The 27,691-nt window shown below is 46.3% G+C and overlaps 1 protein-coding gene across 3 annotated transcripts in view; it reads left to right on the top strand.

Moving 5' to 3' along the window:
• The window catches only part of KIF4A (kinesin family member 4A), a 54,049-nt gene extending 26,579 nt beyond the window's left edge, over positions 1-27,470 (top strand). For 2 of the 3 annotated variants that reach the window (XM_075585172.1, XM_075585173.1), the window contains 15 exons: positions 278-422; positions 2,572-2,682; positions 3,186-3,269; positions 3,351-3,464; positions 4,148-4,300; positions 4,386-4,483; positions 4,608-4,740; positions 5,803-5,977; positions 6,182-6,300; positions 8,188-8,265; positions 11,298-11,399; positions 11,473-11,622; positions 11,844-11,960; positions 25,829-25,951; positions 26,532-27,470. In XM_075585172.1, coding sequence (XP_075441287.1) covers positions 278-422; positions 2,572-2,682; positions 3,186-3,269; positions 3,351-3,464; positions 4,148-4,300; positions 4,386-4,483; positions 4,608-4,740; positions 5,803-5,977; positions 6,182-6,300; positions 8,188-8,265; positions 11,298-11,399; positions 11,473-11,622; positions 11,844-11,960; positions 25,829-25,951; positions 26,532-26,720 — 1,891 coding nt within the window. In that variant the 3' untranslated portion in view covers positions 26,721-27,470. Of the gene's footprint in view, positions 1-277; positions 423-2,571; positions 2,683-3,185; positions 3,270-3,350; positions 3,465-4,147; positions 4,301-4,385; positions 4,484-4,607; positions 4,741-5,802; positions 5,978-6,181; positions 6,301-8,187; positions 8,266-8,403; positions 8,469-11,297; positions 11,400-11,472; positions 11,623-11,843; positions 11,961-25,828; positions 25,952-26,531 lie in introns of those variants that run through there. The other variant, XR_012799049.1, reaches the window with a different exon arrangement.
• The last annotated feature ends 221 nt before the right edge of the window (positions 27,471-27,691 follow it).

The following is a 27,691-nucleotide window of genomic DNA, read 5'->3' as shown; positions in this document are numbered from 1 at the left end:
AAGCAAATAGATCTAGAATATGTATTGCGGTACTCTGCACAGTACAAAATGTTTCCGGGGAAGAATTTTGGGCAGAATAATACTAAAATATGGATAACTGAACATGTGGTATCTGGTGCAAAAGGAGGTTTCACTGGGGATGTGGACATGAATTCTAAGGTGATCCTTGTGTTGTCTTCTGCTTGCATTTTTTTGTTTTGCTGTTGTATCCTCTATCTTTTGCTATACGGTATAATTTAAGTTTCTGTGCTGAGCCCCTTGTTTCTTCCCTTTGCAGACTGAGTGAGCGGAGGCGTAAAAGGCTGCAAGAACTGGAGGGGCAGATGACCGACCTGAAGAAGAAGGTGACCGAGCAGTCCAAACTTCTAAAGCTTCAGGAGTCGACTGAGAAAACTGTCGCCAAACTTAACCATGAGATTCAGGTAACTGCAAGGCCTGGGGTACATTGGTCACCTGTGGTCTCCATGTCACAAGCCTCTATTTCCTGATATTTGGGCTCCTGTCCCATGTCGGGCAGCTCTCATCCACACTGAAAGGTAATTTCTTGTATGAAACGCCTTTCACCAAAAAAGATTGTCACGTAACGGTACTGAGCAGACCCCGCAAGTTCGTTGGATCGCCAACCCAAGACACAGAGTTCAAGAAACTGTATTTGCGAGGGCAAAAGAATGGAAGCATACAAACGTATACAACTCCCAATTATCCACTTTGTGACCCACCTCCAACCTGGGAAGGGATTGGATTTCTCCCCACAGAGTAGGTTTGCAGGAGGTGGGTCCAGTGGTAGCTGCAATAATCCCTCTGTTTCCGGGTTGGGGAAACAGTCTGTTATGGGGTTCAGAAATGTTCTGGGGCCGCTTGGAGTGTGGGCGCACAACAGATAAAACAGCCCTTGGTGCAATTACCAGGATAGGCTGTCCTACTAGTCCAGGGATTGACCTCCACTGGTTAGCTGTGCAAGGGTTAAAGGTGTCAGCTCTCTGTGGCAGGCAGAAGAACCGGGCCCCTCACACGGACAGGGGTTTCCGATAGTCCACTCAGTCCTGTTGCAAGCAGGACCCAGGAACTTAGTCTCCCGCCAGAGACTCCCAATACACCCTGCAAGGTATATATGGTCCCCTCAAGAAGCCGGATACAAATAGAGTGACACCGGCTGAGCTGTTCTAAGACAGACACACACGCTAGTACAGTTGGGCTTTCAGTTATACTGCATACTTCAGAGGTATGCCAGAATGTCTGCATGCATCAAAGGCCTCTTCTAATAAGACTGAGTTACACTCGAACTCCTGGAGTGTGGAACAGCGTCTGCTAGACTTGGGACGTCTTGACAAGTGTTATATTACACCCCTTGATGGGCCCACCCACTGACTTCTGTGGACATGCAAGCAGAGGCAGTGGGCAAGGAAAGGTTGTCATCAGTCCATTATGGGGTACAACAATGTCCTGGTGCTGCTTGGAGAGCGGGCACACAATAGATAAAAAAAAAAACCATGTCCTTGGGTTAATTGGTATCGGAGCTCTGCATCAGGCAGAAGCTGATGGCTGGAGAAATTCTTCAGAAAGATTTTGCTTGCTTGGCTTCTTTTCTTGGCTCCGGACGCACCCTCAAACAGGCAGGGGTTTAGTTTAAATCTGAGTCCTGCTGCAAGCAGGACCCAGGAGCTTAGTCTCCTGGAGGAGACTCACAGTACACCCTGCACACGGTATACAGATCCAGTCCCCTCAAGAACCAGGTACAGAGACAGACTGACAGGCTGAGCTGTTCTAAGACACACACACACACACACACACACACACACTAGTACAGTTTGGGCTTTAAGTTATACCTCAAACGTCAGTGAGATGCCAGAATGTCTGCATGCATCATGGGTTTTGTCTGGCCTCTTTAGGTTTGGCTGAGTTAGACGTGAACTCATGACACTTCCATTGGAGTGTGAAACCGGTTCTGGCGAGACTGGGGCGCCTTGACAAGTGTTTGATTACACCCAAGAAGTTTCTTGGCTGGCAAGCTGGGGTGTGTTAAAAGTAGCCCCCCTTACACAAGAGTCCTCTCAATTTAGATTGCTCCCTTTGATGGATCCACCAACTGGCTTCATTGGACATGCAGCAGAGACATTAGTATGCAAGGAATGGTTGTCACCTGTCCAGTTAGTTGTTCCTTCATTAGAAATGCAGGAACAAACTTATAATGTCTACTTTTTGTTACTGGGGTGAACCCCCCTAAGGATTAGGATTCATGGGTATAGGCTGTCCTACTGGCTTCCAGGGTCCACTATCGGGGACCCCTGCAGGGAGTTTCTATGGCTATTTAGTTAGGGCAATTTAGCAGATTGGGGCTTTTCAGAGGAAGGGACATAACACCGATTCTTCCCAGCAAAAGAATAATTTTTTCGATAACCAGGAAGGGGTTCCCTTCGACTCTAGGTTTTTCCCCACAGTTTCGCCCCTTCTAGCAAGGTGTAGCGGTACCAGAAACTAGTTGCTAGCAACTAAGTTACCATATCACCCCACGTCACAAGGCTCATGGCATTCCAACATTGTGCGTGTGTTAAATCTCCTGCTCTTGCACAGGGGATGAAGGTGCAGCGTGTGCAGCTCATGAGGCATATGAAGGAAGACACCGAAAAGTTCCGCGTTTGGAAACAACAGAAAACCAACGAGGTTATTCAACTGAAGGAGAAGGTGAGTGTGACGTCCCTAATGAGGCGCAGCGATGGTGTGTGCTGTCTGCCTTTATCTCTGGGGTTGTAGATTGCCCTCTGCAGGCTCTGTGTATTTGCTTCTGTCACCTCTTAGTGATGTCTTCAGCAGACTCCACGCTCTTTATTGCCTGAGCTTTGTGTAACAGTGAGGTTGTGGACTATGCAAATATAGAAGGGGTTTACCCTCTTAGAGGAGAACACGATTTGTGAGTATATCAGAGTATTGGTATTTAGGGCTGCCCATCTCATTTGCTTTTTTTACCTGGTGGTTAGTGTATGACTTGAAGTCGTCCTGGAAGTTTCATTTGTTGCTCTTTGACCTAATTTTGACAAATACCTGGATCATGTAGTCTTGCATAGTTCTAAAGGAGGGCGTTTGAAGTAGAACAGCTATAACGTTGACATGCTGTTCATGTGTCAGAAATAATATCCTATCCTATGCAATCGTGGGGATTATACACCAGTATCCCTGTCCTTGTGCAGGATCGTAAACGGCAATATGAGCTGCTGAAGCTGGAGAGAGACTTCCAGAAACAGGCCAATATCCTCCGGAGGAAAACTGAAGAGGTAAAACTGTACCCTCAGTGCCCTGTCAACAGGGGCAGGCATCTGAAAAGGGCTGTGCACTAAATGTACTCTCTCCTTAAGGCGGGCACCGCAAACAAGCGTCTGAAGGAAGCTCTGCAGAGGCAGAAGGAGGCCATAGACAGACGCAAAGATGTTCATAGCAGAGGCATGGAGGGTGCTGCAGCTAGAGTAAAGGTATATGGCACAGACACATCAGTATGTATATTCACGGGAGTTTCGGCTAAGAATAGGACTTCATTAACACACATTCCCAGCTAGCTCAAACTCCTACACCCACCACATCATGAATATATTTGTCAAAAAGAGTGCTACTGAGCGTGGCAAATGTATACAACAAAAGACAGGGGTGCCCAATGCTACATCCAATTGACAAAACATATATGGTAATAAGTATAAAGTTTAAATACTTCAATAATAATTACTTGGTTATTTAGTTAAACCCTTTGGCCAAAGCGTCATAAGCCTGCATACCACATCAAGGTAAACCAAAATGAATGCAGTTCCTACATAACACTCTGAACCCTTCCTTTGACCTCTGTATGAGGGGAAAGATCCATAGTAGATCCTGTTCTTGCAGCCAAGTGACAAGACCTCCCCAAGTTAAAAAGGTGAGTGAGCTCTGGGGGGAGGTGCCACCTACCTCCATACAACTGTTACCAAGAATAGGACTTGACCAGACTTGTGCATGCGCTTAACAAGGAGTGCAGTTACCATAGATATCGCTATCATGAATATCCGATATACATATAATATAAAATACTCTGAGAAAGTTGATGTGGTTATGATGCATAGAAACAAATTTATGAAAGGAGTGGGAATGTTTAGCTGCTGTTCCTCATGCAGTTGTGTCTCCCCAGAGCTGGCTGGCTAATGAGGTGGAGGTTCTGGTCAGCACAGAGGAGGCTCAGAGGCACCTGAACGACCTCCTGGAGGACAGGAAGATCTTGGCACGTGACCTGGCACAGCTGAAGCAGAAAGAGGCGGGTGAGCCCATACCGGCCAAGATCAGGGTGAGTGCAGTGTATACTCCCGGCGCAGGCTCCTCACCCCCAAGGCGTTTTCGCCTAACAATGTTCCTTGCATTGTTGTCTCTAGAGACGCACATACACTGTGGCAGAGCTGGAGAAAATCGAGTGCACTGACAGTTCTGTCAGCAAACAGATTGGGCGCTTGGAGACTGAGATGGAGCTAAGGTAACTGGCTGACTGGTCCGAGCTGTGCAATTTACTTGATCATACAAACTAAACGATCACGTGAGCACAGTGGTGCTGGGCGGCCTGTTGGGCTCTGGTAGTGAATGTTACGTCTGTGCTGTAGGAGTGCTCAAATAGCTGACCTGCAGCAGAAGCTGTTGGATGCAGACGGTGAGGAGGAGAGAGTCAAACAGCGATGGGAAACAATCACTACCATCATTGAAGCAAAGTGCGCCCTCAAATACCTGATGGGAGAGGTATCTATACATTAACTTTATACTCGTTCGGGGGGTATCTTATCATTATTGGCAATTGACATAACTCAGCCTTATAAGATGTAGTTCAGTTTATTTTTTCATCCGTTTTTGTCATTTTGTCTGAACTATTAAATTGGGGCATTTGCCTAATTTTTTGTTAACCATCATAAAATAAAAATGGTTGAGACCTGGGTGTAATTGTGTTTAATATAAGTTATTTGTACTTTGGTCCCCTGGCTGGTGTTTACCAGAGACTTAAATCTCTCGTCAGCAGAAGGAAACCTCCAGGGAGGAAAGTGGAGCACTCCGCTGGGATATGGTACACGAAACCGGCACACCAAGGGATAAAAACTAATTTATTAAGTGACTGCGTGAGACACCAAAAACAGGACAACTACCCACTCTGACGCGTTTTGGGCTAAGCCCTTTGTCAAAGAGCTTGTCCTGTTTTTGGTCTCACGTAGTCACTTAATAAATGAGTTTTTATCCATTGGTGTGCCGGTTTCCTGTTTACCATATCCCAGCGCAGTGCTCCACTTTCCTCCCTGGAGGTTTCCTTCTGCTGTTGATCTTCAATCAAGTTGGATGCACGCATTGACGGAGTTCCTGTGTTGCTATGTGGATGGTTATTTCGAGAACCTCCATTTCTTCAAACAGTGATTTTACTGTGGAGTCTTCCTGCTGTTTGTTGACTGTGTTGCCTATATGCTCTGTGGCCTTATCTGAGTGTGGTTGGTTAAAAGGGGGCACTTTACCTTTTGGTGTCTGTGCCTCCCCAGTACCCTATAAATCCCACTTCATGATTTTACGCCGGTTAGGTTGGCGGCCACTTGTTTGAGTCATAGGTTTTTATTACACTTATAGTCAATACTCCAGCTCAATATATTGGAGCAGCTACATAAGGATTAATACTCCCAGGATCAAGATCATTATTGCTCAGTCTACATGGGATTTATTGGATGTTATACTCTGACTGTGATTTGTTTCTGTTGCACCGAGGATGGACTGTATGTCCTTTTTCTGCTATACTAATAAATCTCTCGTCTTCCAATCCTTGTCTAGCTCGTCTCTTCCAAAGTACAAGTCGGCAAACTAGATAGCAGTTTGAAACAGAGCAAAGTGAACTCTGAAGATCTGCAGAACACCATATGCGAGGAGCGGAATCAGATAGCCGAGATGGAGAGAGACCATCAGAGCCAGCTCATGCAACTGGAGCAGGACCACCAGGAGAAGGTACCTCCTGGGGGGGGGGGTGCACGTCCAGCTGCAGAAGCAGTGTCCCACGTACTGCAGGATTTCCCTTACTAGTAATATTGTACATTATTGCTTGAGCTGCTACGTCAGTACTGGATATTGTGTCTCCCCTTCCAAGTTGCAAACTTTACTCCGTTTGCTATGTAGTTGACCATCCTTCCTTGTTTCCCCGCTCCCCCACAGGTACTTTACTTGCTGGGCCAGCTGCAGCAGAAAGAGACAGCCACACCTGTCGTGGTGGAAGATATGCATGAGGACGGAGTGACTGAGCGTGAGAAGCAGCTGATGGAGAGACTGAAGTTTCAGGTAATGAAGGTGTACACTGCACCATCCAGCTGTGGGAGGCACCTGTTATTTAGCCCTTGAAGCTGCAGATTGCCCCACTCCCCTTTAACAAACTGGAAGGAACCTCTGCACTAACTGCTTCACTGCACAGCAGTCAGGGAGTTACCACACCTGAGGCTACGTTATATACATTGTGTATACCCTAGTTACCCTTGTACAACTGTTCCGTCTAGGCCAGGGGTGCTTAACTCCAGTCCTCAAAACCCCCTAACCGTTCCGGTTGTAAGGATATCCCAGCATCGGCATGAGTGGCTCAGTCTTCAATTGAGCCAACTGTGCTGAAGCAGGGTGTCGCAGGAGACCAGTACTTTTAACACTTTTTACCTTCTGGGGTCAATTCACTAGGGAGAACAAGATGGTGAAATAAAATGCAATTTATTCTGGTGAGACCAGCAGACACAATGATGCACAAAATGGCCTGGGGAAGTCTCTAACCTCACTAGGTGCTTCAGAAGGCTTACCCTGTCCGCTCCACGTTCAGAAACAGCTTGGTACTCTTTTTCGGGAGAGATGCCAGTCTCCCCCTGCTGACCGCGACTTTGGTGAAAGTTAAATCTCGGCAGCGATCTGAGAGTTTGTCCTGAGCGAGGCCAGGCTTCTCCAGCAACTCCGTGTCGAGTGCTCTGCTATTCAGAGCAAAGCACTTTTGAAAAGCTCCTTACATCGAACAGCGAGATCTATGGTCAACATGGAGAAAAAGCTGGCGACCAATCAGAGCTGTAACAGCCAATCCGAGCTGGGGGCACGTCTTGTTGTACACGTCAGAAGGGTGTGTCGGAGACTCGGGATGCCGGCAAGCAGGAAATTCGAACTGGCCAATAGTAATCGTGCCTACCAGCAACGGATTTGCCTAGCCGACACCTCCCTGCCGCTGGTTGGGCTCCACCGAGTCTGGGAGAACAAAGAGTCTCCCCCGCGGGAAGCCTTTGTCTCCAGACCCGGTACTCCACCCTTCCCCGCTCACCAAACGTTCTGACACCTTGCAACTTCCCTTCTCCTCTTTGATCCCTCATCTCTATGCAGACATCCTGGCTACTTATCGGAATACCAGGACAGTCTGTATAGAGCTGAATACACATTCTAAAAGTACATCTTTTTTATTTACTCTAACCTGGGCTCGGGAATACAGCTGTTACACTAAGCATGGCGGGTGGGAAATACAATGTTTTAAAGGGAGAGATATTACGGGGACAGCATGCATACGCGTGCCCGCAGACCAGACACGGTCTGCGGGTAAAATGGGGAGACAACCGGTATCTTTGCCTCCCGACCGTGTACACGTTTTGAACACATTTCCCCCAAATATTCCCCTTTAAACCCCCTCTCCTGAAATCCCAGGGTTATTGAAAGTCATTATTCACCTCAGACATAGTGTCCCCAGCTTATGGTGCTACTAATCTCCTGGGGGCCCATGTTTTTGAGGGGTAACCAGTCGGGCTACACCTTAATTATGAAGACTGGCTACCCCTTCCGTCACAGAGGGATATCCGTAAAACCTGAACTGTTTGGGTGGGTCGCCTAGGGAGGGTGTCTTTTTTTTTTTTTTTTATTTATTTGGGGGGGAAGAAGCGAGGCAGTCTCTATCCATGACATGCTCCTTTAAGTTGGCCTGTTTGCACACCATGCTTCCACGGCATGATGTTAATGTGATATCTCTGAGATGCTTGCATTCATCTTTCTATAGCATAGAGTGCTGTAACTCAAATGTGGAGCTCAGTGCTGTCGCAATGTAGAACACAACACTAGAATAATGCCTCCAGGCGGAGGTCTGCTGCTTTCCTTTTCCTTGAACGATCCTTCCCGGCAGACATCACTGACATCGCTTTTTCTCGTCCCTCTTTTCTGCAGGATGAAGAAATCCAGAAAATGAAGGCGCTGTGTGACAACCACCAGCAGCTCCTCCAGGAGAATGAGTTGTACAAACAGGTGTGAGGGGGGGGTAACTCCTTTGGGACAGGGGGCTCCCTCTATTGCATTAACCACTGAAACAACTGATGGAGAAATATTACTTCAGCTCCATTGTGCAGCATTTCATCACTCGCTTTGTCTTCTTGAACCATTTAGTACTGAGAAAATAGTGAAGCACGTTCAAAGAAGCCTCCAAACAGCTGTATATATACTGTATACTTGTGAGTAAATACCCAGATCTTTATAAAAGTGACATTTTAAGTAGCGCCGTTTTCCTGTCTCTCTCTGTGGAGAAGGAGTAAAGATAAAGCGATCCGCCGATACGGCGGCACCGAGAAGGAGGCCGCCATGTTGGATCCTAAGTCGCTGTTGCGCCCGGCGCGCATGCGCAGACCATACTTTGCGCGCGCAGAACGGCGGAAATGCCGGTTTGCGCATGCGCAGAACTGAAAATCGGATCCGGCGATTTTCACTACACGGCGGGCCCCTGGAACGGAACCCGCCATATACCCGGGGCCCTCCTGTACCTTTTTAAGTGCCTGAACACAGGCGCTTGCATGTAAGTGCATGTCTCACCCATGGCAGTTGTTTGGAAGCTTTTTTTGAACGGGCTTCATTATTCTTTTTTTTTTACTTGAGGCGCGCTGAATCTTTTCCTGAAGACATCATCGTTTGGACCTGGGAACAGTTCTTTTTTTTTTTTCATGCAGCACATAAGATTTATTTTATTTTTATATAGTTTAGACCTTTTGTAATGTTTGTTTAGCGCATGCTAATGTGTTTATAGTTACATTATGTACTGACCCTGCTGCTCTCTAACGCATTGCTAGCCTTTTCAGCACTAAAATAACTACCTAGTATGGGGACCATATTACATTGCAGCCTTGCACTCGCCTCTGAATATTTAGTTTGTCGGGACCTGAATCACAAAAGCCACTAGCACCATCACCTCCAAGTAAATTGGGGAATGTGTCTTTTCAAACAGAAATCCAGGTTTAATTTTAATAATTACAGGATTGAAGTAGGGGGTCTCCGGAGCTGGACTGTAAATTTCAGCTCTGGGGACCCCTTGAATCCAGAGATTCCTCCTGTAGGGATTCCGGTGCAGCCCTGCTGTCCCCCTGCATCCAGAGATACTTACCACCTGTAGGGATTCCGGTGCAGCTCTGGAGACTCCCTGCATCCAGAGATACTTACCACCTGTAGGGATTCCGGTACAGCTCTGGAGACCCCCTGCATCCAGAGATACTTACCACCTGTAGGGATTCCGGTACAGCTCTGGAGACTCCCTGCATCCAGAGATACTTACTCCTATAGGGATTCTGGTGCAGCTCTGGAGACTCCCTGCATCCAGAGATACTTACCACCTGTAGGGATTCCGGTACAGCTCTGGAGACTCCCTGCATCCAGAGATACTTACTCCTATAGGGATTCCGGTGCAGCTCTGGAGACTCCCTGCATCCAGAGATACTTACTCCTATAGGGATTCCGGTACAGCTCTGGAGACTCCCTGCATCCAGAGATACTTACTCCTATAGGGATTCCGATGCAGCTCTGGAGACTCCCTGCATCCAGAGATACTTACTCCTATAGGGATTCCGGTACAGCTCTGGAGACTCCCTGCATCCAGAGATACTTACTCCTATAGGGATTCCGGTGCAGCTCTGGAGACTCCCTGCATCCAGAGATACTTACTCCTATAGGGATTCCGGTGCAGCTCTGGAGACTCCCTGCATCCAGAGATACTTGCCACCTGTAGGGATTCCGGTACAGCTCTGGAGACTCCCTGCATCCAGAGATACTTACTCCTATAGGGATTCCGGTGCAGCTCTGGAGACTCCCTGCATCCAGAGATACTTACCACCTGTAGGGATTCCGGTACAGCTCTGGAGACTCCCTGCAACCAGAGATACTTACTCCTATAGGGATTCCGGTGCAGCTCTGGAGACTCCCTGCATCCAGAGATACTTACTCCTATAGGGATTCCGGTGCAGCTCTGGAGACTCCCTGCATCCAGAGATACTTACTCCTATAGGGATTCCGCTGCAGCTCTGGAGACTCCCTGCATCCAGAGATACTTACCACCTATAGGGATTCCGGTACAGCTCTGGAGACTCCCTGCATCCAGAGATACTTACTCCTATAGGGATTCCAGTGTAGCTAGGGAGACCCCCTGCATCCAGAGATACTTCTGTAGGGATTCCGGTGCAGCTCTGGAGACCCCTTGCTTCAACCCTGTAATAAAAAAATGAAACCTAGATGCCTGCTTTAACCCCTTGAGTACAAAGGGAGCTTCAAAAAAAGAGGGCACCACACCCAATATCATCCCTCCCATGTGAAGGGTCAGTTAGGTTTGAAGCGAAGGCATATAAAGAACACTCCATAGAAAAAACAATTTATACTGAGGTCCTCAATCCCAAGAACTGTGGACTGTAGTAACTCGGGGACTCTGCGCAAGACGCTAAACGTTCTATGGTTCGCCGTAACTGCTCATGCTTGACTAAAGCCAAACTTGCTTCCCAGTCTAAATGTGGACTAGCAAACACCCTCGGCTCATATAACGCGCTTACTTCATATGGTGATTGACCTCATAGTTAGCACTGCGTACAGATGCAGCAGCTGTTATTGCTGGCCTGTTGTACTAGGAAACGCACAACGCACCAGCGCGTGCAGACACCCCTGTGACGGGAGAATGGTTAATGCGCTGTTGCACATGCAGACATGAGCCCGCAGGTACAACAACGCCTGCTAGATCTGTACGACTCATTTATCTGTTGCACTTATCCCCATTGTTTGTAATTTATTTACCTTGCATTGTAATTTTGTAAGCCCCTGTTTACATTGGCGCTATGTAAATAAAACTATACATGCAGAACCTGAGAGCTTTGATATAGACTATTTGATGTAATTCTCAGTTCGCTTAGCTCATTCGAGCCATATCCCAGCTCACTCGCTGCTTCGTGAACATTTAAGTTAATATTTTGCCCAGAACTGTTGTCCAACGCCTCCAGCTCTTAATTTACGTATTTTTAATTTGATTTTTCCCCCAGAAACTATCACTTCAGGTTACAAGTGAGCAGAAACAGTGCAGCATCCTGCACAGGACTGTGGTGAACTCACCCGATTCTCCCTTTGAATTTGTTCCCCCAAAGGTAACGCAGACTTTGAGGCTCCCTCCCAGGGCCGGCTCATGTCATTTACTTGTTGTAACTGTCCTCTCTCCAGCCAAGGACCACGCGACGCACGACTGCAAAATCTGTCCCAGTGATCTTGGAGGACCTGTTGTCTGAGTCTGAGGAATCCGAGGGTGAAATAAACGACACAAACTGGGAGCCGGGCAATGCAGTGAGACTCAACAAGAAATCACTTAACGGGGTGAGGGGGACATAGGATTGGGATAAAATGATTCCCATTAACCAGTACAAAGCATTTTATAAAAGTGTGTGTGTGTGTGTGTGTGTGTGTGTGTGTGTTTCCATGGCTCCGAGTTTGTCAACGCATCTTTCTAGAAGTACCACACTTTCTGATAACCAACTCTGGAGGCGATGTGTCCCCGAACAAGACTCTTCTCACCGCTGTCCTGTCATTGCCCACAGTGCTCCTGTAATGGACTTTGTCGTAACAAAGTGTGCCGCTGCCGGAAGGGGAAGCGCAACTGCTCAGGTGACTGTTACTGTGACCCTTCTAAGTGTCGCAACAGAGACCATTCCATGGTGAGTCCGCGTCCTCCCTGCATACGGGACATTTGACACCGTTTCTTCCTCCTTTTCTAGTCTGACAAAGCTGGTGCCTTCCTGCTAATGTACATTTTCAGATAAATATCCAATTCACGATTTACCTATTTAAATATCCTATATGTGATGAGAACACCTGGACAGTCGGTCATCTTTTGTAGCAGATACCAAGCCCCTCTAGCAGCCACTCAAGCGTTGCACGTGTCTTTAATCTGTTTTCCGAATCACTCCTGTGGTGGTAGGGGGAATGTGGGTATTGTAATGGGAGACCAGGTACTTTTAACACCATTTATATATTACCGGGATCATACCTGCTCGCCGGGTAGAATTAAGGTACTACCGGTAGCTCCGGTCCCCGAACGCCTGCAAACAAAAGAATTGCATTCTTACCCAAATATCCCACCTAAAACATAAACACTGCAAGTTTAATGAGTCTGGGGTAAAGAGAACACGGAAAGTGGAAAAGCAGGGGTCACTTCAACTTTGTATGTACATATACCTGGCTTATAGTGCTGGGTAGCTGCCAGGGGCCCAAGGGCAACCAGAGGTCTTAACCTTTATTGTATAGCCTGGTTAGCCTTTACCGTCACTGCTATCATAGTAAAGGTTTAAAATGTGCGAGGAAACGTTTATTCAGTCTAAATAATGTGATGGATGTATTTTCTGTTCCCTTTGTGGTCAGTGCTGGTAATTCACTTAGCCAGCCTGCCCACAAAAGAATCTGTGTGTTATCCAGATGTGTATAGTTACATAGTTACATAGTAGATGAGGTTGAAAAAAGATGTAGGACCATCAAGTTCAACCTATGCTAAATTTAGACAACAGATGCTTTATTCTATATCTATACTTATTGATCCAGAGGAAGGCAAACAAAAAACCCCCATTAAGGGGAAAAATTAATTCCTTCCTGACTTTAAGAATTGGCAATCGGATTAATCCCTGGATCAACATCCTTCCCATGTATACTTATTTGGTATATCCCTGTATACCTTTCCGATCTAAAAAGATGTCCAACCTTTTTTTGAACAAATCTATTGTATCTGTCATCACAGTCTCCATGGGTAATGAATTCCACATTTTAACTGCCCTTACTGTGAAGAACCCTTTCCTTGGTTGCTGGTGAAATTTCCTTTCCTCCAACCTCAAGGGATGACCCCCGAGTCTTTTGTACTGCCCTTGGGATGAATAGTTCTTTTGAAAGCTCCTTGTATTGTCCCTGAATATATTTGTATATAGCTATCATATCCCCTCTTAGACGCCTCTTTTCTAATGTAAATAAATCTAATTTAGCTAGCCTCTCCTCATAAGTTAGAATGTCCATCCCCTTTATTAATTTGGTGGCTCTTCTCTGCACTCTCTAGTTCCATAATGTCTTTTCTTAGGATTGGTGCCCAAAATTGTACTCCATATTCAAGATGTGGTCTTACTAGTGCTTTGTAAAGGGGCATAATTATGTTTACTTCCCTTCCATCCATTGCCCGTTTGATGCAAGATAAGATCTTGTTTGCCTTTGCAGCTACTGCATGACATTGGGCACTATTGCTAAGCCTGCTGTCTACAAGCACTCCAAAATCCTTCTCCATCAAGGATTCCCCCAATATATCTCCATTTAATTTGTAAGTCGCCTTTTTATTCTTGCATCCCAAATGCATAACCTTACATTTATCTGTATTAAACCTCATCTGCCATTTACCTGCTCACCTTCCAGTCTCTCCAAGTCCTTCTGAAGAGAAATTACATCCTGCTCTGTAGTGAGGTGAAATGCTTTTATGCGCACGCGCGACGGAGTGCCTAGCAGTGCTCTCCCCAACCATCTGAGAGATCTGAAGGGTGAACCGCCGAGATGTGGCCGCCACGCAGAAAGACAAATCTTGTCTTTTGGCATAGGTGGTTGCGCATCGCGCTGTGTGTGCGTGTGCGCACACGCCGACTGGGACCTGCCCCTTACAGGGACGTACTGTGTGTGCCCTGCGCACGGCCAGCAGGGACAAAGCCTTAGACCCTGTTGGCAGTGGCGCTGACTCAAGTCCGAGAACCAATGCCTCTAAGAGCTGAGCATATACTGTATCTGCAGGAGATATCGGGGCAGGTCTGGGAATTGTTGCTGGATATTGTCCCCATCTGAATGAATCCCATTGGCCAGCTCAAATTTCCCACTCTTAGGCCGATCCTGTGGGCTGCCCTAGTAGTTTATTTAGTCGACCTGAGGATCAAACCAGAGGATGGTGTCCAAATTCAGGACCTAGACCAAAGACAAAATAATGCTCCGCGATGAGGAACTTTGGCTGACGAAGGAACTGAAGGAAAATTGGCATGGTAGCTGACCTAGTCCGGTACAAACACCTTGATAAAGCACACTTGGAGCATGAAACAAGTTGGTTTGCACATTTTTGTATGTCCACAAGGCTTTAATAAATATCTTTTTTCTTTTCTCTCTGGACTTTACTCTCTTCGACCAGCAGTTGTAGCTCTCATGCCAGCCTTGCTTTGCCAAATTCAACGAGGGTAAAGATGACATTGATGGCTACTTGCGGTTCTTGGAGCACTAGCGCTTCCTTTTTATTTATTTTTTGTTTTAATTTTTTTTTATTGTTTTTGAGAGAATGACATCATATAACAGGTTTTAACATACATCTGTTACCACTTCACAATTTACAAAGAAAAAATATGAAACATTATATTTACAACATAAATAATACTCTTGTTGTCTTCTTTTCTTATATATTAACTTACATCTGTTAACTTCTACAAGACTTTTGTTATTTTTAAAATTGTAACAACGTATTGAGGAAGCAGCCGCTTCCGGACATCTCTCTCTGAGTAAATCAAAGGGAAGTGGAGAGAACAGCAAAAAAAGAGGGAGGGGAGTGGGGGGTAGAGGGGAAGGTCTTAACTCCAATCTCCATTTATTCTTTTATTAATTGTCTGGCCATACTGACCAAACCTTATGGAATTTATCTACCTTTTGACCCTGCTGTGCCGAGAGGAGTTCCATTAATCTTATTTCCCTGACCCATCTCAGTACTGTCTGCTTGGAGGGGGCGTTTATTTTTTTCCATGCCGCTGCTACCGTGCAGCGAGCTGCTGTGAGGTCGTGGCTTATCATTTTGTTCTCTTGGGGTTGTAGTCCCTCTATTGGTTTAGCCAGCACCAGGACCAGCGGGTCCACCTCCATCTCTACCCCCAGGAGTTCTCGTATTATTGTTTGTATCATGATCCAGAACCCCTGAATTTTTGGGCAATTCCACCAGATATGAGCCATGTCTCCTTTTTGCCCGCATCCTCTCCAACACAAATCTGAGGATCCGGGGAAAATCTGGCTCAGCCTATATGAATTCATCAACTGTGTCACTGAGGGTGTGATCTACTTGCTGGTTTGCGGATGTGGCAAACTGTATGTAGGCAAAACATTCAGACAGTTCAAACAGAACATCTGGGCTCCATCCGAAATGCCCTAGATACTCCGGTAGCACGCCATGTAATTAATGAACACAACGGCAACAGTGATCAATTGATTTTTATTGGTATTCAACATATTCCGTGGGGGCAACGTAAGGGCGACTGGGACAAGATCTTGTTACAGACCGAGTGTAAATGGATCTACACACTGAGCCCCACTGGCCTCAATGAAGGGTTTATTTACAAATCATACCTATAATTGTACACAAAAATGGGGGATCCAGGTATATAGCTAAATTTAGAGTTCGTTTTGACCTACGGGGCGGACACCATAGGTTAGTACAATCCTACATCTCTACATTGACCGATACTTACCTGCTTGCGGTCCTAATATCATTGGCCTCTGATACCTGTACCCTTCACAATATTTAGGAATTGACCCCTAGGCTATACAGACACAGGAGTTTATGCTGACTCTCACCTGATCACTGTTTGTCTATAATGGCATACTACACATCACGCCACTATATGCATCTAGGGAGACCTAGATCCCCACTTATTACTATTGGGTCACTGTCCTCAAGATACCACCCTGCACATCATCCACCAGGGGTATACATCCGATTGAGACACGACATCTACTTTGCATTAAGGGGTTAATAGCTGTAATATAGATCCATCTTTATATACCGCCCCGCAGTGCCACTACTGGTTACACATCCATTCCATCCATCTACCGTATCACCCTATCTGTAATACGAGTCTTTATGGACCATCATCTCTCACCTCATTAACTTACATTTAGGTTTGCCATATACGTTGTTCTGACCACCATCTGTCAGGGATTAATTCACAGATATTTCTTTCATACCCCTCGAGCGCTGCTACTCGCAGTATAAACTGCCAATCACTCAACTGGAGTGCGATTGGAGCGACCCCACGCGCCGCCCACACAACTTCATACATAATTGTCACAGTATGACTCACTAGGGACCTCCCTACCTTGAGAAAGCGCCAGCCCCCGAGCGCGAAACGTACGTCGGGATGACGTCATCGCGTTGACGTCGGAGGTCACGGGTGAGATCGCTCTAGTAGTGGGGAGGGAGGGAACGCATTGGTGTATCGGAGGCTAAGGCGATTCTGGCGATCCAGCCACCTATGGGGCATTACACAGGCAATTGCTACTATAAATCGTGAGCATACTAGCTATAGCTGCACTTGACATACATGGTGAGACTGTTATTATACTAATACTGCCACAGCAGCAGCTACACTGACTACAGCACGATTTGTATTATCTATGATTGTGACGCCTGACACTGCCTGATCCATACACTCTGAGCAACAGTTATACTCCCAACACACCCCTCCCTACATTTACGTGGTATATCTTGCTTGCTTATTAGCGAGTACTATCAGTTCTAGTGACTATACCAGTTACTACCACCTTTACTATATATCCTCTCCACCTTGCGACTCTACCAGGAGGGTTTATCAATATATTTGTATTATAGTTATCCACTGCATACGCACCTCCTGCATACACCCGTACCTGTGTTTTAGTTGTTTTTACTATTCATTCTTGCGCCGTTATATTGTGTGTATATATAGATGTTTAATAAAAGTTTATTGTTTTGCCCATTAGGCAGTTTTAGGTAATTGTTTACCCCTAGCACTGGGTGCGATTACCAGGGTCTCCCCTATTGCTCACTCCCTATTCCTTCAAGAAGTACCCATTCCTTGCTATATACTCCACTAGCCAGACTGTGCAGTGACAAAAGGGATCTGTGGGAGATCACTCTGTTGTCCCCCTTTCTACTTGCTATGCCAGTACTATCCCTTTGCTCCGGCTACTATTATTGCTATTTGGTGAGCGGTATACTTATAGTTATTCTATATCAGCCTATTTGGGGTTAGGTACCAATGAAACATAATTTTGTATATGTTTCTTTTATAGTTGTGCAAATTGATGTTTTAGAGGCCGCTTCCCAGATATCCTCCCAGTCGTCTCTGTCTAAGTCTAGGTTTAAGTCTTCTGCCCATTTTAGCATGTAACTGTGCTTAGATTGAGCCGCAGTTGACGCCAGGCCCAGATATACCTCAGAAATCAGACCTTTGCAATAATAGCCTCTTCTGCATAATCTCAAATTTTGTCATAGCAGAAAACACTGTCTTTTGACACTGTTTGTAGGTAATGTCGAATTTATAAGTAACCAAATACCGGTAAATTTGTAATTTTATGTTTTTTCTCCAACTCTGGGAGTGCAAGAATCTTATCTTTGGATACAAAATCAGCCATTACCAACCGTAGCTCTTTATATTTACTAAGTCCCTTTGGGAGGCAGCCTGGGATAAACTCAGGATTGCTAAATATGGGGGTCATTAGAGTGGGGGAAGATGCCAAATGATATTTCTCCTTATTTCTTGTCCATATCTTCCATGTACACCTCATTGCTCCCAGTTTTAATTTATCTGCTAGGCTCTCCCGGAATGTCTGCTCCCCCTAGAAACGAATTAAACATATCCAGCATATATGGGGCTAGTACCTTCTTAAATTTTTTGTAGTACTGGTTTGAAAAGCTATCTGGGCCCGGCGTTTTACTGGCTTTTAATTGAGCAATGGCTTCTAGAAGTTCTTCCTGTGTTATATCCTTGTTTAGTTCTAAAATATTTTTTTCTGGAAGTTTGCTCTTCCCCAAATACTCAGAGATAGCCTCAGATCCAGGTGATCTATTCTTTGGGAAGTTTAAATTGTATTATTTTACGGTAGAATTCCGAGTAGTCTCTTGCTATTTGCTTCTCGCTGTATGTTTTTGCTCCTAAACTAGTTTGAATAGCTGAGATTTGCGTTTTGGTTCTCAGTCCTCTAAGTTTGGACGCCAATAGTCGATCGGCTTTGTTACCTTTATCATAATATTTTTGCTTGGTCCACCTTAACGCCCTCTCCACTTCATCTAGTTGTGTCTGCTTCAATTCAGATCTGGTTTTATCTAGAACTTTAAATAATTTTTTTGAGGGGTTATTTTTATGTTTCTGTTCTAAAACCTGCACTTTTTCAGTTAATTCATTGTATAATTTTTGCTTAGCGTTTTACTTATATGATGCTATGGAAATAATAGTCCCTCTTATTGTAGCCTTATGGGCTTCCCATAGCATTGCTGGTGACTCTACGGAGCCCTTATTCAGCGTAAAATATTCTCTGAGTTTTTGTTTAATGTCTATTTCTACATCCATTTGGTTCAACAGAGAATCGTTTAGTTTCCAATTATATTGATTGCTTTTACTGAAGGGGAGAGAGAGTACTAGTGAGACCGGAGCGTGATTACGACCATGATATTGACCCTATGTCTGACTGGGAGGATGCCTGGAGAACATCTTGGGTTCCCAGAAAATAATCAATCCTTGAATAGGTCTGGTGCGGGGGTGAGCAAAACGTGTAGTCCCTCTGACCCTGGTGCTGTGCCCTCCAAATATCTATAAGCGAGTATTCTTTTAAGATGCTTCTAAAGTCTTTAGCATTTTATTCAGTGATGCGTGGGTGTGCCGTTCCCTGTGCACTTATTCTGTCTAGTTCTGGGGTGACTATCATATTCATATCTCCTCCTATCAGTAGTGTGGTTCTTGGCTGGGAGGATATATTATCACATAAGTCCCTTAAAAATTTCGCTTGCCCGGCATTTGGGGTGTATACATTCACTAAGACTATTTCTACCCCAGTGAGCGAGCCATATAGAATTAAGTATCTGCCTTCTGGGTCTGATACCGCTTTTTTTAGGGTGAATGGTGTATTATGTTTGAATAATATAGCTACCCCTCGTTTTTTTGTTATGCAAGACAAGTAATATGCTTGGGGGTAGTCTTTTCTGAAGGTGTTTGGGGGAGATGTGGTATTAAAATGGGTTTCCTGAAGGAATGATATATCTCCTTTTGTTTTTTTTGAGTTCCCGCAGGGCAAGCCTTCTCTTTATTACTGAGTTTAGCCCCTTTACATTAAGGGACACTATCTTTAGGGGTGTTTTACTAGCCATTTTCCCCTTTTTAATTGGATAAGGACTTGAAATCCCTCCACTTTCCCAGGGTGGTTGGGGCGGCCTACCTTCCTTTGCGTGCATGTCTAGCTGAAGTCCGTGTGTCGTTTTGTCGTCAGTAGTTTTGAGTCTTCTGATCTCTGTGTGCTCTGTGCTTGGAAGGGCTGTCTTGGAGAAGGGCTGATTGGTCACCTGGGGAAGGGGAGACAGAGGGGCAAAAGAGAGGAAAAAGAAAAGAGAAAGTGGGCGATAACACCCTAACATAGTAACCCCCACCACGCGAAGGGTGAGGGGGGCGGGCATATTGCCCTCTGGAGACTTCTCGATGAGTCGGGTACCGGAATCCACCAAGGAGGTCCCGGAGCCCCTCAAATATTCAGAAATCAATCGAGGCCATGTATGGTACTGTAAATCAACGATTTAACACAATGTAACCAATTTTCCCCTGTGGAGGGTATGAAAGGCTTAACTTTGCTTAACCTACCGAACAGTTTCTAGTCTTTCGCATTACTCTAGATTTGACATAGCTATCCTAGTCTTTTCCATCTGGAATCTTTTCCAAATTCTCTTCCTAGATAGCTTTAATATTTATGGGAACCTTAAACCTGAGACACAGTGTTATGATATAAACCAATACGATTATAGCAAGGGTTAACATATTTTGGTATACCCAGGAGTTTGATTGTTCCCGGTCTTTTGCGAGCTCCTAAACATTATTTACTCTGCTTTCTAGATCTTTCTCTAAAGGGTAGACTTCTTCTTACGAACATTTCTAGATTTCACCACAAGGTGGTGCCAGAGGATTAATTCTAGAAACCATTTGTACCTGGATTTTAACATCAACAGTGATTACAGCCTGAAAACAGTATAACAAAACATCCTATAGAGGGATTATCCCAATGACAACGCTCTAGGGATAATATTGTTCAGTTTTTCCATTTAAGTTCGGTCTTGTTCAGGAAAAAACCTCTGCTGGCCCTCGATTTTTTTTTTTTTTTTTCACCCCCCACCCACAAGTCGCGTCTGTGGCTGAGACCCATTCTTCTAAAAGCTCGCGGGTACTCCACCCGCCCTGTGGCTCTTAAAAAGGTCAGTAGGTTAGACCCGGGGGGAGGGGTAGTGGGGGGCGGAGGAGGGGGACGACAACGACCGTCTCTGCTGTTCCTCTTTGCATTACACCTCCTGTAATGGCTGTTCTTCCTTACTCATCACGCGTCGGGTTCCTTTGCCAGGCCAGTCGTTGGGATGTCCTTGGTGTTTTCACCGTTCCTTGTCTGGACTGCTCTTCCTTTGCTCTCTGTCGCATCCTCATCTGTATGTTGAAGACCCAGGGCCCTTAGGAATCTGGGGCCATCTTCCATGTAGGACACCACGTGCATCTTCCCTCCAGTCTGCGCCATCAATTTAAAGGGGACCCATCTGTATCTCACTTTGTGATCCCTTAATTTTTGTGTAAGGGGCTGCATTTCCCTTATCCTGTCTACTGTTGCTTTAGATAGATCACTGTAGATTTCCAGGTGGGTATTACGGAATTGAACCTCACCTTTTTCCCTGCTGGCTGTACGCACCTTTTCCTTGGTTGTATACGAATGGAAGCGTATGATGTCTCTTGCCCTCTTTGGGTCTTGTGACTTCGGGCCCAATGTCCTGTGTGCTCTATCCAGCTCCATTTGTTCCTGCTGCAGCTCAGGGACTAGGGATATAAACAGGTCTTTCAGGTACGGCTGTAAGTGGGCAGCCTCTATCTCCTCCGGGATGTATCGCACGCGGAGGTTCTGATGTAGGTCTCTATTTTCCTGTTCCTCTGCGTTCTCTTTTAGGGAGCGAATTTCGTAGTTCAATCTGTTTATTTCATCCTCTGCTTGGGAATAGGAATGTTCTCTATCCTCCACTTTTTTTTGTATAGTGTCTGTTCTCTCTGACAGGGCATTCATGTCAGTTCTGAGCGAGTAGACGGCTTTATTAAGATCATCTTGGAATCCCTGTCTCATTCTCAGGAATAAAGCCTCTATGTAGTCCCTAGTCACCTCTAGCTGTTCTACCCTGCTCGCATGCTGTTGGGCATTTCTATGGGGGGGTGTCCGGCCGCCCCCTTGAGTCGAGCCGTCCCTAGCTGGGGGTTTGTGCGTTGGCATGAAAAAGCTTTTTAGACTTGTTTGCGCGGGTCCCTTCAGCCTTACGCTCATCCCCTGGGAGTTGTGCCGTGCTCCGGTTAGTTTTTATTGATTTTTCGCCCCGATTGGCACTATTTTTAGGCCGCTAGTTATTTATTTATTTCAGTCCAGAATGCTGTGTTGGTATAGGGATAAGTGACCCTGGGGCTCTGGCAATAGGGCTAGGGACTTTTAACAGGCAGGGTGTCCTCTCCTCAAGCACTTTTTTTGTGGGGTGTTGGTGCCTCTGCTTACCCTCTCAAAATGGCTGCCTCCTCACTGCTAGCCACGTGGCTGGGGGCTATGTCTCCCCTAGTTAGGGGATCTCTTCCCGGTTTTCTGCCCTCTCAACAGGGTCCTAGATCAGTTTGGTACCTTATTCTTGTGCTGGGACATCCAGGGGGAGCCTTCCCCGTTTCCCTCCCGGCCGTGTGAGGCTACAGCGTGCGCCTGTGCTGCACCACAAGGGGGGAGGGGGTCCGTCCCCGCTCGCTCCGACTCCCCTTCTATCCGTGCTCCACGGAGCACACTGGGCCTCGCCGCCTCTCTCCTCCGGTCCCGCAGCTGAGGCCGAGTCGTGCGGCCGTCAGAGGGGGGAGATCTGCTGCAGGGGGCTGTGGCTCGCAAGAGGTCCCCCCGAGCACCGGCAACCACTCACCGGAGCCTCGAGCGGGCACACCGGAACTCCGTGAGTCGCTGGGCTCAGTCCAGGGTTTTTTACTGATTTATTTCTAGCCTTTTTTTTCTTTTCCTTTTCCTCTATAATTTTTATACTTTCTGAGCTATTCTAATGGAGGGGCTCGGGAGTTTGCTCCTCATGCTGCCATCCTCCTCGATGTCACCGGAAGTCCCTCAGTGCTTCCTTTTATTAAGAGTTGGTGAAGTACTTGGCTTGGACCAAGACGACTATCTGTATTAAAGGAACTCCTGCTTTCGATTTGAAATGACTCCTGAGACCTACGAGACTTGACGCCTGTATCATCGCTGAACAAAGGATTTGTGTCCCGGCTAGCCCATCATTCCAAGAGATGAGTAGCCGAGTGTGAAGTGAGCACTTTCCATTCGCTCTTTGTCCTGCTCATAAAGGAAATATTTTTGCTGGAGTTCCGCAAGTAGTTATCGTACCACAAGCCTATCAGGTTCAGCCAAGATATCAAATGAGTTCCTGGCAGCCTGACCCCAGATGATTGCTCTGGCCCTCTGACAAAGAGTGTCCCAGTCCACTGAAGTCTGAAACGTCCTCTTGGCTGACTTCTCCAGTGCTCCCAAGTTCCTGATCCCGGCCCGCTGAGTTTGCACGTGAGCAGCAATGCTTTGGTTGTAATTGGCCGGGCAACTTGAGTGTGCCCCCTTCCCCTCCCCACCCCCCCTGTTTTGGGGCTGCATACCTGAGCAACATGACCGATCACCTGTGGGTATTGCTCCAACGTTGGAACAGCACCTGGGAATCCTACAGACGACCCAAGTCCCAGTCCCTGAGACAGATTGGTACCGCTGATGCCCAGCGAGTAGCTGTGATGGGGCAGAGTTGGCTTTCCAGGAAGCCTTTAAGTAAAACCCACGCATGCGTTTTCAGGGCAGGCTTTTGACCGGACCATTGTGCTTATATGTATCTGGGATTCTGACCTGATTCCCGGGTACATTTTTGGGGTATCTAGCAACTCTGGACCTCGACAACCTAGGCACAATCTGTGAAGACTCAGCAAAACCCACCCTGAAACTCATAGCCTAGCAATCTGCTTGCTGGCTTACCTGGAAAGGTAAAACACAGAAAATTCTTTGTCGCATAATGTTATACAATGCATAGACCAACACTGGGCTCAAGAGCTGACACTCCCGAACCCCAATACATGGATCAGGGGTAACAAAGTGGGCATAACCTTTATTGTGAGCCTGGTTACCCCCTCAGTCACACCACCCCCCCCCCCCTCAAGATGAAGGCTCAGTAGCAGTCACTTCATCCGTTGGCTCCACCAGACTGGCACTTCTTGAGGACTTTGGCTCGCATGGAATGTCCTGTTAGGAGAGTCCATCAGGTAGCCACGTGCAGAGTGGTAGCTGGATCAGGGTGGGAGAAGTCAGAATGGTTGAGGTACTTGTCGTGGTCTACGATTGGAGAGATCGGATGGTCGTTATGCGGTGCCGGGGTCCAGGGGTATAGAAGGTAGAAAACCAAATGCACGCCAAGGTCAGAGAGGCTGAGGTCCAGATACAAGTCGAGGTCAGAACAGGATAAGCAAGACAAGACCGCAACAGGGCAGCAGGGTGTTTGAGGCAAAAACTAGTACACAAACAAACCGGTTTATGCTCAGCCAGTTTGCAGCAGGGCTGACTGAGCATTTAAAGGACAGGCAGCCAATCGTAGGGCAGCACACAGCTGCAGGGTAATGAACAAGAACTGCCCCTAGACATATTCAGTCCACTGGTACACAGGGGCGGGGAGAAATGCAGGTGTGGAATAATTGCTGATGCAATTAACCCCTCGTGTGCCCAAGGTAGCACGCCGCTTGCGTGTGGTGCGCCTCACCTGTGACCTCACAAGGGTGAAACCTGAGCGGGGTCTGTGTGGTGTCATCCACAAGCCCCACTTACCTTTCTGTGCTGAAGCAAGGAATCCTAGCGGTGAGTCGCGCAAGAGTTTTCAGGGCAGGATTTTGACCGGAGCATTGTGCCTATATGTATCCAGGATTCCAACCTGATTCCCGGGTACTTTTTTGGGGTATGCAGCAACTCTGGGCCCCGACTACCTAGGCAGAATCTGTGAAGACTTTCTCTGCAAAACCCACCTTGCAACTCATAGCCCAGCAATCTCTGCTCGGTTAAGAAAAGGTAAAGTACAGAAAATTCTTTGTCGCATAATGTTACACACTGCATAGGCAAACACTGGGCTCGAGCTGACACTCCAGAACCCCAATACATGGATATGGGGTAACAAAGTGGGCTTAACCTTTATTGTGAGCCTGGTTACCCCCTCACCGTCAAAACCGAGACCAGATTTTATTCTTGGTCCACGAGATTCCCCTTGCTGGTCACCGGAGGTTACCTATGCGAAAGCCATTCTGATGCACGAATGGCCTATCCTGGCAGGACGACCCCAGCCCGGACAAAAGAGCAACTAGGATCCTCAATCTTGGGACCTACCCCGTGGGGGCTGCTGCCCCAGAGCTCTACGGACCATCAAGCCGGTTCAGGAGTGCAAGATTGGCCTTCCAAATAAGGTCTTTTATATCATCCAGAAGTGACAGGGGGTGCCCAATGCTACATCCAAGTGACAAAACATATATGATGAAAAGTATAAAGTAAAATACTTCAATAATAATAATCAGTAGCTCTCTGGTTGACATAAATATATATTCATCATGTGGTGGGTGTGGGAGTTTGAGCTAGCTGGGAATGTGTGTTAATCTATATCATCCAGAAGTTCATTCGGACATTCACTAGACTTGGCGGAGCCTGTCCAGTGGGTGGCAATGAGTTGGTCCGGGGAGATGCAACTCGTAGGCGCTTCTCCCATTGGCTAATTCATATTTCCCGCTCACCCGTCTTTTAGAGCCGGCTTGGCACGCCTCCTCTGACGTCAGCCAAGAGACGAGCCCCTGTTTCTATTGGCTTGTGGGATAGGGTTCCCACGCTGATTGGTCTCCATGCTAAGGATAGCTTAGCGGAGTGTATGTAAGGAGATGGCCGAGGCAGAGAACAAGACCATCCTATGACTGGTGTCTGAAGCGAAGGCAGGCTTTTCAAAGGTGCTCTGTTGCAAATAGCAGAGCAACCGGCATTGTTTTGACGCTCTGAAAATCTACCTCGCAGAGACCAAGCCCCATCTTTTGCGGCCACGTTCTACAAATTGGCCATAGCGGTCTCTGCTTGGATTTCAAGCCAAGAGGACCAGGAGAGACTGGTGGATATCCCGGTCGGGGTAAGCCCATCCAAGCGAGGGCGCCCTGCACCTAGGAAAGCCTAGATTTTTCACCCAGACCCCCTGCAAGTGCTTTTGTCTGTCTATAGTGTAATTCTTCTTGTTGTACGCGGGTTTAATAAAAATGTTTTGGGGGGGGAAATGCGCGTGCATCTGTAATTTAACAACGTGAGACATAGGTAGCGGGTGAATACTTCTGCAAGCCACTGTAATTTTGTTCATATACTCCCACTTGGTCTTGGCTCCTAATATTCTCTGGTACTGTGGGTGAAGGATTTTGGGTTACTTTCCTTTTGATATTGGTGTTTCTTTCGAGGCTCGAACATGACCTGTCCCCTCTGTCTGCAGGATGACTCAAAAAGTGAGGACCATTGCATGCAGTCAGAGAGCACAATGAATATGGACTACCCTGGAGATGTAACTACTGGAAGGTCCTTCTTCACCCCTCCATGTGTCACACCCACCACAAAGGTATGGCATAGGGATACTACAGGGACAGCAGGGCTACTTTCACACTTCCCTGGGGGGGAAAGGGGGTGAAGGAAGGTTCTGACACACAGATTTTGCTTAAAGTAACATCACTTAATGGGCTCAGTATATAATACAGGTTTAGTACAGCCTTGTCCTTTGTGTGACCTTGACAAGATATTCAAAGCACTCTTCACTTAGCTACTTAATAGACTGGAACTGTAGTAATTATACTGTCCCTAAAACACCACAAACACCACACACACCACAAGAACAGTCCCAGCCAATCCGGTCAATATCTGTTATGCAATATTAGCAGTATATTTTGCAGTGTCCGCACACAAACAATCTCGTATAGATGTCGCTGTTGACTATGAACATGTAATATCTTCTTATGACATGCCTTTATAGATCAGTTTTGTTTCATGATTTAGTTTTCATATACTATGCTCTGGAATGTCAGCCTCTCAAGGAAACAAGTATCTCGTTGCACTGCGTTAATGTAAACTCTTTTTTGATCAATTAAATTGTAAGTTTGGGTGAATGCGAGTAAGGGCCTCACTCTTCCCCTTGACCTCACCAGGTGCTGCGTGAGATCGGTGACATCAGCCAGGTGTTAATCAAGCTGCAGCGCAAACCAAACACCATCCCTGGAGCGCCACCCAGCTTGGAATCGCAGAGCAATCAGACCGTCGTGAAGAAGAAGAAAGCTCTGAGCAGCAGCAGTAGTGGATTCTTCGCAGGCTGCATGCTGACCAAAGAGGATGTTTGAAGCAGGGCCTCGCCCTTTCACAGACCTTTACCCTGAACATCTGACAATTGGTACAGTCGTGTACCTCTTTAATCACTCACATACGAGGGGTATAACCATAACATGCAGAGCCATGTGCTGCAGGCCCCGAGTGTTGAATTCCATCTTGATCAGTGACCGATGCTGCAGGAGATAGAAAGATAGCCGTGCCTAGGAAAATTGTATTTTGTTAATATTTTTGTATGTGTCTGGGAATGTCAGTGCTGCTCTTTGCACTTTAAGTATTCTCGGAAAGGGAGTAACACAGGACATCTAATTTTAGAACTCACGTTGATGCTAGAGGCTTGCATTGCATTGGATTGCCTTTTAATTCGGAGATGAAAAGCATATTGTAGTTTGCAAGCAAGGGATTTAACGGCGGATTCCCTGAACTGCAGACAGAACACTGTGTGTATACTAATGACGTGGGCAGTCTTCACATGTATTAACCAAGCAGAGCTGTGCTCTTCAATTCTCTCCTCTGGTTCTAAACCAGGCCCGATTCCTTTAGTTCTTAACCTGTTTTCTGTTGGTCCGAAAGAAGTGGTTTGAAAACTGCTGGGGTAAATAATTGATTGAACATACCTACTGCTTAATTGCAGACCCTTAATTGTAAAACTATAATTTGAATATGTATGTTGTTTTGTTTTTTTAGTTTGCGAATGTCCGGTGTATGATTTGTTTTTTTTAATGTTTTTCTAATAAAATGTGCCCATATGCATTGTTGCACAATGATTCTTTTTTGAGATTTCTGAAAACTTGGGATTAGCGTATATTGTTGGAGTTGGGGGGGAAAAACCCCCATAATTGAATCTATTAGTATACATGTCACGCATGTACTGTAATGCTACTTCCTGACTATCCTTGTTTTATTTCCTCTCTATGCAGTGGAGGAAATACAAAGGACGTAATAAAAAATCGGTACCTGCTGAAAGGGTCTACATTAACATGGT

Source organism: Ascaphus truei, unplaced genomic scaffold (assembly GCF_040206685.1).
Source record: "Ascaphus truei isolate aAscTru1 unplaced genomic scaffold, aAscTru1.hap1 HAP1_SCAFFOLD_97, whole genome shotgun sequence".
Classification (NCBI taxonomy): Eukaryota; Metazoa; Chordata; class Amphibia; order Anura; family Ascaphidae; genus Ascaphus; species Ascaphus truei.
Note: the sequence above shows the minus strand (reverse complement) of the source record. Positions and strands in the feature narration are given on the sequence as shown.